Source organism: Barbus barbus (genome assembly GCF_936440315.1).
Source record: "Barbus barbus genome assembly, chromosome: 6".
Lineage (NCBI taxonomy): Eukaryota > Metazoa > Chordata > Actinopteri > Cypriniformes > Cyprinidae > Barbus > Barbus barbus.
The window spans coordinates 17003789-17014477 of NC_136734.1; the positions used below are offsets into that span (position 1 = coordinate 17003789).

The 10689-nt window shown below is 35.8% G+C and overlaps 2 protein-coding genes across 2 annotated transcripts in view; one reads left to right on the plus strand and one right to left on the minus strand.

Annotated features, from left to right (window-relative positions):
- The window catches only part of LOC306871541 (LHFPL tetraspan subfamily member 7 protein-like), a 159959-nt gene extending 156117 nt beyond the window's left edge, over positions 1–3842 (plus strand). Inside the window, exon 3 of the mRNA XM_079419558.1 lies at positions 1677–3842. Coding sequence (XP_079275684.1) covers positions 1677–1903 — 227 coding nt within the window. The 3' untranslated portion in view covers positions 1904–3842. The remainder of the gene's footprint in view (positions 1–1676) is intronic.
- Positions 3843–3903: 61 nt separating this feature from the next.
- Positions 3904–10230, minus strand: spata22 (spermatogenesis associated 22). Its single transcript, XM_079418503.1, has 8 exons — positions 10043–10230; positions 9657–9715; positions 9226–9366; positions 8183–8321; positions 6737–7079; positions 6378–6483; positions 5585–5682; positions 3904–4440 (listed from the first exon to the last, which is right to left on the minus strand). Exons 2-8 carry the CDS (start codon positions 9688–9690, stop codon positions 4249–4251), a joined length of 1053 nt encoding a protein of 350 aa, XP_079274629.1. The 5' UTR covers positions 9691–9715; positions 10043–10230; the 3' UTR covers positions 3904–4248.
- Between the last annotated feature and the right edge of the window lie 459 nt (positions 10231–10689).

The window sequence follows — 10689 nt, forward strand, 5'->3', positions numbered from 1 at the left end:
GATGAATTAAGATCTTCTGTGCCCCTGGGTGAAAAAAGCCATTAACCCGTTAGGCAGGATTTCGGTAGTACTGGGGTTTCCTTGTGATATTTACAATGATTAAACTAATTTTGGATGCATATTTTCATGGAAACTGTCATTTTTTTCAGGATTCATTGATAAATAGAAAGTTAAAAAGAACAGAATTTCTTTTTGAAACAGCAATCTTTTGTAACCTTATACTATGACCTTTGGTTGATTTAGTGCATCCTTAAATTAAAGTATTCATTTCTTTTTAAAAAACTTTTGAATGGTAGTGTATGTGTATAATATGTGTTTCCTCGCTATGTTTATTATGTAGTATTTAAATAGTCGTTAAACTTTTAACAGTTTATAATAGTTAGGCATTGCTTTTATTGTTGTGACCATAATTCAATCAAATTAAAGATGCGTATACTCTGCCAGCATAGTAATGGATCCTGATTCAATAGATATTTGACCGCAAATGATTTTAACACAGCTGTGAGCACTGATACTGTCTGAGAAAATGGATCGCCCAGAAACTCTCCTAATGGCTTTCCTCAGTCACAGTACACCCCCACATTCAGGGACTGTCAGTCATCATTCAATGAATTTTGATTTCAGACTGGCTGATGGTTTTGTGTATATTTGATATTTCCAGTATTGAGGTCCTTTCTTCCATTTTTGCTCAGTTCAGCAGAGAAACAGCTCTCTACTGCCACCCTGAGCATTGACGCTGCTGCTACAAGTATTAGTCATTTATCAGAAGTCATAGGTGGGTAAACTACAGTGGTGAATAGAAACAACCATAAATATCATTTTTGTGTTCCCAGCTGCTCCAAAAGCCAAGGATAAAAACAATAACCTTTCTATGACATAAAAAAGTAAATGAATTGAGTGATAGACTACGGTGGTCAGAAGAGTGAAAGATGTCAAAATTGCTGTCACTCTCTCAGCCATTGTATTAAAAAATGAATATATATATATATATATATATAAAAAACTACTGTATTTCAAATGTTAATAACTGTGGAAAAGTGTCACCAGAGTCTGTGAAAGGGATCTATTATGGGTAAAAAATTATGAATTTGTTTGGATTGGACAACCAAACTTAAAAAAAAAAATAGCCAGTATAATTTAAATGTAGATATTCATAATATCTCTAATTTTTTCATAAAAGGTGTAACTTATAATTTTAGAAATTGTTTCTTTAATAATAACGCTGGTAAAACAGGTTTTTAATTTAATTCAGCATTTTATGGCCATTTTAATTTTTACCGATTGATGTATGTTGAATTTGATTGATTCATTTATTTAATGGTTTATTTTAATAATTATTTATTTGCTTAAAATAAGCAAGACTAAATTGTCTGACAATAACCAACCACTCCTCATTTTCTGTGGGGTCTACAGTATGTCATTTTGATGTGATTTATAAATGTTGCATATTTGATTATAATTCCCATATGTTCAAAATGTATATGTTATGTATTTTATGTGCTCTTCAAAATTACAGTTTTGATTGAAATTTTTAAAAGCAAAGTACAATTCAAAGTAAACACCAAGCCATGTTTTGTTATTGTTGTCCTGTGTTAACATTTACACCAAAATGTCATTGTATTTCTCTCAAATGCACCCATAATTAATTTGCTTCCTCTCTTGTCTCTCTGCTCTAGTGGTCATTATGGCATCTGGTTTACTGGTTTACCCCTTCGGTCTCAACTCCAGCCTGGTCCGGTCTTTCTGCGGAGACTCGGACATCTACTACGCTGGGGAGTGTCAGATAGGATGGGGCTACATGCTGGCTATCGTAGGTGTCATGCTCACCCTCTTCTTGCCCTTTTTCGCCAAGTACGCCCCCAAGGAGCAGCTGTCACCCACCCCACTGCCCACTCTTTTATAGAGCACTAAAGACCACCACCTACCATATTCAACCTGCTCAGCCGTCATAAATAATTATTAAATGATCAAAGATTTGAGGTTGGAGTCTCAGCATCATTTGCCGTGGTTGGTAATAATGATATCATGAAGATGATGTTGCTCTGGAGAAGAACTGAAGATCCTTCATCCCTTCTATTCTCATTGTTTTTGTTTTTTAGTGTCTTCCTTAATTCCCTAATTTATTTTCAAGCTCTGTTCTTGATTGAAGACCTATAAGGACTAACTACTCAAAATATTGGATAGTGGACCATGGTGCAAATTAGTATTTTTGAAATTTAGTTTGCAAGGATCAAAACCAAAAATAGCAAATTAAGTGAAAATTGAGTAACAATTTCCAATACTGTTTTACTAAGACTTGTGAGCATGCAATGAAAGGATAACAAAAACAAATGGTAGGCCCTTCTTAAATTGACTTCTTCTAATGGATCCAACAGGATTAAAGAAACAGTTTCATCGAGTTGATTGAGAGAAACTGAACTCAAACTCAATAAATCTGACAGTCGGAACGTTCCTAGCACCTGATATAGTACCTATTCAAGGACCAACACTGTGGCTTAAGTAAACTGATTTTAATTCACAGGCATCTGTCTGAATTTTCTTCATTTTGTTTCTCATAACTCCGTGAGGGCCATTAAGGAACAGTATGGACCAGGCCGTTGCTTCAAACTGCCATGGATGGACCACAATCATGGACTTTTCTCAGTTGTATGTGAAAGAGAAATGATCCCACAAGTAAAACAATTTGTTTTCCCAAACTGAGTGAACAGGATATGTTGTGAAGACTCCTTTCGCATTCTTTACTGTAACACCTACTAATACTGAATTATTCAGGATTATACAAATCAGGAGCAAGGCTGTTCTTAGTTAAAGTTGGGCTTAGTTAACACTGAGACACTACGTTCTGGAAAATACCAACTTTTAACCAACTTGTGCCTTTTGACCATTGCTAAGACTTAAGTACCTTTCATCAGGTAATCTACTTCTAAAACATTTTGTAAATGCTTTCTTGTTGGATTAACATTGTGTGATTATTTCTGTATGTCTCCATCTTTAATGATGATTAGTTTTAGCTGAACGTTTTTAACGTTGGCACCTCTTGCCAAGCTGATGGCCTGTTTTGTTTTGAAGGGGTTGCAAAAAAGAACAAAACGATGAAAGCTAAATTAGCAAATCATTGAACAAGACAGGACGACCAATTCAGTCCTGATTTGTCATGACAGATTTATGTATTTCTTTGGGAAATTTGCTGTAACGATCAAATTAAGCTAATGTGCTAATGCATTTACACTTGGCACAGCAATACGGTGAAGCTAAAGCTTCTACTTGGATAATTCCATATTCCACTTGACTCACTTTTGCTGTTGTGTTGATCCATTTGTGTTATGTGTTCAGACTGGCTAAAACATTGGCACTCAACTGCCCTCTTTCGTAGATTTAACACCAAATTCTATTATGATATAGATGTGCTAACAGCGAAAAACAAACCCATTCCCTGCAAGATGTGTGTACTTGTAACTGTTAAGGGTAGCTGAGGCTCAGACAGAGCACAACTTTAAACTGGCATGAGATGTCAAATATAACAGGCCCTTTAAATGTGTTTATGCAGGAGTACACTGGCATCCTCCGATTGCCTTGACGGTGATGGCAACTTGCATTCTTGAGTTCTTGTATGTAAAGTCTGACCACTGGTAGATCTTAGATCTTGTAGATTAGTGCTGTGGGTTTCCCACTGTGTTTTGGTTGTAAATAATTCTGTAACATGGCATCCTGATGGTTGGTTCCCTTTTGAAAGATATATTTTGCGATGTTACCTCATCATTGTGTTTGTTTAACCTTTGAAATCTTTAACAAATTGCTGTTATGTGTTTCTTCTTTGTAATAAAGCATTTCATGAACTTAGCAAATTAATGTCTTTTAAATGAAGTCACCAACAAATCTTTAAAAACAATATTTCCCAAGTTTGGGAATGGAATACAAATAGTTTTTAATGCAACAATTAACAATATAATGTATAAATTAGAACTCAAATATGCACACAAATTTTAATAAATAAAAATAAATATATTATCATAAATTAGAAATATTTTAAATGCATATAAATTTAAATAAATCAAATATTATTAATGCATCTAATTTGCAAAGTGAATCAAAATCTCCCGATACAGATCACAAATTTAAAACTGTTTTACATTCACTGACCATTATAGGTCATTCTTTAACTACTTCACAACTAAACCAAAACCAACCCTAACTTCAGTATAAGTCTGTGCTAGTTTAATCTTTCTCCTGTTACTCACTCGATCCACATCACATTTCACTGAGAGCCAGCACCACGTCCCTCATTTTTGCATCTGACACTCTCACAGCCTCCAGGGTATTCCTTTGCTCTGATAGTGAAGCAGCTCGGACTGACACACAAGTCATTGTGTCTTTTTGCCTGTCGTAGTTTCCAACGCAGCGATGCACCTGACCTCTGATCAGTCTGGGCAGTGTCTGATCCTGAAGAACAAATACACAATGACTTGAACATAAAGGTTTATGGTGTCTCTACCACTGCCAACATCACACAACAATGTGCAGTCATAATGGTCTATCTTGTTTGAAAAATAGAAAGTGTGCAATAAAACAAATTGGGTGTCATAAACTAGAGAGAGCACCTTGTTTCTTCAGATCTGTATCTGTAATGTCATCTCTGATATAAACTAAATACTCTAATATAAAAAAATATATATTTAAAAAAAAATTTTTTTTTTTTTTATAATTTGGGAAATTGCTGCCAAATACAGTAATACTGTGGTATTGAGCACAAGAGGTACAGACCATTTTTATGATTTTTTATTTTTTATAATTTGAGCTTGACAGCCACGGTAACTATTAATTTTATGGAAGAGAACAATTCTTCAAAACATCTGTGTTCTGTGAGAAAAAGAAAGTCATACAGATTTGAAACAACATGTCAGTATGTAAAGAATGACAGTTTTCATTTTTGGGAGAATTATTCCTTTAAATCATCTTCTAAAAAAAAATAATAATAATAATTACATATATATATATATATATATATGTATATATATGTATGTGTGTGTGTACTGCCATTCAAACTCTTAGGGTTGTTTTTGTTTAATGTTTGTGAAAGAAGTCTCTTATGCTTACCAAGGCTGCATTTACATTTATACGATCAAAAATACAGTAAAATGAGTAATATTATAATCAAATATTGGATCATTTTATTATATTATATTATTATATGTACCTGATTCCTGTAATGGGAAAGCTGACTTTTCAGCAGCCACTATTCCAATCTTCTTTGTCACATGATCCTTTCTAAATCATTCTAATATGCTGATTTGATGTTCAAGAAACATTTCTTATTATTATCAATGCTGGAAATAATAGTGCTGCTTAATATTTTTGTGGAAACTATAATATATTTTTTCAGCATGACTAGAAAGTATGATTAAAAATAGTATTTCATTTTTTTTGTAACATTATTCAATCTAATGTTTCCTTACCAACACCAAACATTTGAATGGTAGTGTATTTAATAATAAAAAAATATGATACAATGGTAAAAATGCATGCGTTACAAGGAGGAAGAAGAAAAGATGCACCTCATGAAGAACACCAGTATTTTCAGACTCACATTTTCATAGTAAAGGCAGTGGACCACCTCTTTACCATCCCTCATGAGAAATTTCTTTGCTCCGTGTTCGCCAACTGTAACTGCAGAGTCCAGTGTAGCTGTAAAGAGAGACAGGACTGTTAGGGGCCGTTTACACGACAACGTTTTCAAAACTGGGAAACCTTTTATGCGTTTTGCCTGTTCGTTCTTTACACGTCAACAGCGTTTTTGGAGACTGAAAACACATCATTTTGAAAACGGGTTTCAAAGTGCCACCATCATCGTTTCCGTGTGAACACCCAATACGGCAATCTGTGAAAACGGTGACATCATGGACGTGTGTAGTACGTGTTAGGTATGTAGTCATGCGCAGTACGTGTCGATTTTAAAGGCAAGTGTGAACAAAAAATGGTACAAAAGTACATGGTAGTGTTGTTGCTGCTCAAGAGTTTGCTAATGCAGCTAAAGCTGCTATCAATATGAATGAGGAGTGGAGCAACAGTCAGTGTGGTGATTTTAGTGACGGAACTCCCGTCCACAAAGAGCTAATCGTCACTTCCCTGCAGGTAACGTACTGTTTACTAACAAGGTGACAGCGCCAACTACTGGCCTGGCATACATAATACAGCGTTTTTGGCAGTTTTCACGGATATGTATAAACGCGAATCGTTTTGAAAATGTTGTCGTATATACGTGAAACTTTTTAAAAACGCAAGGGAAATCTTTTCTGTTTTTGACTACATCATTGTCATGTAAACGTAGCCTATGACACAGATTTAAATCAAGGGGACCACATGTGTGATAGTCTCCTCACCAAACATCTCAAACAGCATTGGTACTCTGTTCTTGTACTGGCTCCAGTGCTTCATGCCTTCAATAACAGCAGTAATAACATGCAGCAATGTCTCATGAGAGGGCTTCTATCCAGCAGGAGAGAATGTAAATCAGAAATGTTAGCCGAACAAATAAAACAACATTTTATACAGTGAGCAGAAAATATTTGAAAAAAGCAGTACACAAAAATGCTGCAGGTTTGCAGCATTGCAGTAAAGTGGAATAGACTGTTTTTTATTTATTTTATTTTTTTAAATGTTTTGATATGTTAATATGTTTTTAATATGAACGTGACTGCCCCTTTAGAATGGGGTGCCCCTTAAATGAAGTGACACACACCTGCTGCTGAGGGGTGGTCTGGACACTTGATGTGTCCATCTTTTCTTTTGCCCACATTCCACTGGCTGATTGTCCAACATGTCTGAAGTTCCCCTTTCCACTGTGACTCTGAGCTGCAGGGCCCTGAGTGCTTGCTGCTGCGGGGGTACACTGCTGGGGATGATACGGCATTCTGGGGGAATTTGTCGGCCTGTTAAATGACTGTTGATTCTGGATGCTGCTGGACCATCTGGGCTGGCCAAGAGAAACTGAGCTGCTCTTTGGAAAACCACCATGAAGCTGGGATCCAACTGCTGGCATCGAATCCTGTCTCACCGGAGGCCTCTGTTGCCCTGTCTGTGACCTGGAGGTAAAATGGTGACAAATACAAAATTTTATGTCACAAATGTTTTTCAGGATAACTAAAAATGTGCGTTATGTGTTAAAACTTCTAAACAAGCTGTTTTTATTCAACCTCAAAATATTATTCATTATAAGTTAATCGACCTGACTACGTACCAAGGTTAGGTTTAGGGTTAGTTACACTTTACAACAAGGTTCGACTAGATAACATGCATTACCTAACCTTAACTAACAATGATTGATACATTTGTTGCAGAATTTATTAATCTTTGATAATGTTAGTTACTAAAAATACAGGTGTTAATTGTGAGGTCATGTTAGCTCAAGTCAAATAATATTAACAGATACAAATTTTATGTTATTTGAATTTTTTTTTATTAAATACTAAGATTAATAAATGATTTACAAATATTTCCATTGTTAGTTTATCTTAACTAATGTAAATAAAAGGAATAGTTCACCCAAAAAATAAAATGTTTGAATATGTATTTCAAGCATTGCTTCTGAGCATAAGTCCATAATTCATAAAAATGCTTCCTCCAGTGAAAAAGACCATTGCCTGTCATCCTTTCACCTCAAAATCCACGAACATTTTGTTTAGAAATGTTTTATACTGTTCTCACTTGTAAACACAGCTCGATCTGTGCATATTTCTCTCCTGATTCAGATGAGACAACTTTTTCACTAGAGAAAGAAATATTATGGATTGAATAGTCATATTTTAGGTAGAAGCAACAGCTTGAAGTTAAAAACACCTCAACGATGATTTGTTTCTTAGAAATCTGCAGCTTTTCGCTTTACAAGGCATTAATTTGATGGACTGGAGTCATGAAGATTACTTGTGCATTTTTGTGATGTTTTTATCTCATTCTGACGGCACCCATTCACTGCAGAGATCAATTGGTGAGCTAGTGATGTTTTTGGATGGCCTGAGGTTAAGTACATTTCCACCAAATTTCCATTTCCTTTCAAGTGTTACCTAAGGTTACTTAAACATTATATAAGTGAATCTTAAGGCTCAGGTCAGGAAGAAATAGCTTCTTTACAGTCTTCTACAAGACCTTTCTAGTATGTAGTCATTATTTCTTAGCATAAGTTGAGTACCAGACATAGGCAGGTTTTTTTGGGTGAGGTAAAGGTGCATATCCTCGTCCCGCCGCACCAGGTGAAGGAGCAGATCTCATGGTGGCTTGCTGCGATGAATGGTAGGCTCCCTGGTTCCACTGACCTCTCTGACCCAAAGCTAAAGAGAATCCTTGGGTTATATTTTAAAAAACATACTAACGAAAGACAGAAAATGACATTATTATAAGAAATGCCAATCAGATTTGTCCACATACATACTGTAATTAGCCTTACACTTCCTTTCAAAATTGACTGATTTCCATACCACAGCATAATGAATAGTTCCACCTCACAATATATTTCCTGCTTTACCCGCATACATACAGTACATTTACATAAAGCGATATATATATATATATATATATAGACTAAACACCAATTCTCAAATGATTGATAATTAATATCGTCACTAATGACGATAAAACTATTCTATAACCCAGCTCTAAACTGCACAATTAAGTCATTCACTTTATTGTAATGCTGCTTTTGCGGTCCTACTCGCCCCATGACGAGCGGGATTTAAACTGCAGTCTCCGGCGTGGGAGGCGGGCGCTCTAACAAGGAGGCTAAAGGCCACGGCCTCTAGCATCAATCACTAGAGCACCACTTGAGATCGGGAGTGAGGTTTTACCTGCACAGCACTTACCTGCTGGCCTCTGCTACACTGCTTTAAAAAAAAATGTGTATTGTGAAAAGTGCTACACAAATATATAACTTTACGTAATCTGTAAATATAACCTATGAGCTGTCTACTGACTCGTATCAAGAAAATAAATATAAAATAAATAAAATATATAAAATGTGCAGGTGTAATTTATGTAAAATTTTACTTTGAATAAATAAAAACAGTTAATTTAGATGCTACCACATTAAGCGCAAATTAAAGTTACCTGACAAATAATTTCAGTGTGTTATAGTGTAACATAATGACCACGAATTAGAAAAGTGAATATCTGACATCTGAACATTGAAACAAAGTGCTGAATCAGGATTTGAGTGGACATTTGAGTTGAAATACATACGAGGAAGAGCAGATGAGGAAGAGGAGGAGGTTTGTGTCTCATTGTAGTGGCTGGTAGTGAAGAGCTCACTCTCTGAGGGATTAGACGTCAAAGGCAGCCTGTTCCTTTTCCTTTGATTAAACAGAGGCACGGAGAGACAGCCTGCAGAAAGACAAACCTCTGCTTTGATTTCAGGCTCCAGCAACCTGAAAAACACTTTAACTGCAGCTAAGAGTTGTATTAGCAGATAAGCAGTTCTTATTTTGACGGATTAGGCAAATTTATGTACAGGGAGCCCCCTGAAAATAATATCTATTCAATGGCAAGTTGTTAGCTAGATTATTTTGACAGTAGATGGCAGACTTTTACTGATCCAACTCTTATTTTCTGTTGTGTATTTAACAGTATTTAAGTAAGTTAACATAAGCATAATAATAGACAGCAAATCCTACCTGAGGTTGGTTTCTGGTTTTCATTCCTCCACATCCCGACAAATCTCTTCTCACGCTGACTGAGAGTTAACAATATTATTGTGTAAAAGTGAAACAATAATTCATTGTCATTATTAATTTCCAATAATTCGTAAACTTGTAACGTTATATGTAACTTATATCAGTTAGCAGTCGCATTAGGGTCTGCTTTCTCTTGTTAACAGCATGTCCTTTAATGACTATTTTTGTTTTCACTCTCTCAACTTAGCTCAAAATCGCAAGTATTGTTGAAATATTAAGTAAAAATTACTTTGTATGTAATACTTAAGCTGTTTTTTTTTAGGATTTGCTATATTGGTTTTGCTAATGTTAAATGGTGATTCATGTGCGAATCAAACTGTGCTTACCAGTAACGGACGAAATGTCGTCAATGAAGTGAAAAGATGTGAATAAGAAGCGCTTAATAGGTAGTTTAAGGCGTGTCTGTGGTTTAACCTTATATTAGCTCTTTAATGTCATTACATTTTTGTTTGTTGCGATAATTTCGTTTTGGCGCGAAAGGCGCGTGCGCTAGTGAAGTCTGAGTCATAACCGCGAATCGGTTCTTTCGAACAGTTCGTGATTCAGTGGTTCTTTCGAACAGTTCTTAATTCAGCGGTTCTTTCGAACAGTTCTTGATTCAGCGGTTCTTTCGAACAGTTCTTGATTCAGCGGTTCTTTCGAACAGTTCGTGATTCAGTGGTTCTTTCGAACAGTTCTTAATTCAGCGGTTCTTTCGAACAGTTCTTGATTCAGCGGTTCTTTCGAACAGTTCGTGATTCAGTGGTTCTTTCGAACAGTTCTTGATTCAGCGGTTCTTTCGAACAGTTCGTGATTCAGCGGTTCTTTCGAACAGTTCTTGATTCAGCGGTTCTTTCGAACAGTTCGTGATTTCAGCGGTTCTTTCGAACAGTTCTTGATTCAGCGGTTCTTTCGAACAGTTCGTGATTCAGCGGTTCTTTCGAACAGTTCTTGATTCAGCGGTTCTTTCGAACAGTTCGTGATTCAGTGGTTC

Bases quoted from the DNA above. Each gene is read 5' to 3' on its own strand.
- spata22 (XM_079418503.1), bottom strand. From the start codon at position 9,690: ATGTGGAGGAATGAAAACCAGAAACCAACCTCAG. The intron at 6,484-6,736 runs GTGTGTGTCACT...CCTGCTGGATAG, and splicing joins AGACCACCCCTCAGCAGCAG to AAGCCCTCTCATGAGACATT. The intron at 5,683-6,377 runs GTGAGGAGACTA...CTCTCTTTACAG, and splicing joins AATGCTGTTTGAGATGTTTG to CTACACTGGACTCTGCAGTT.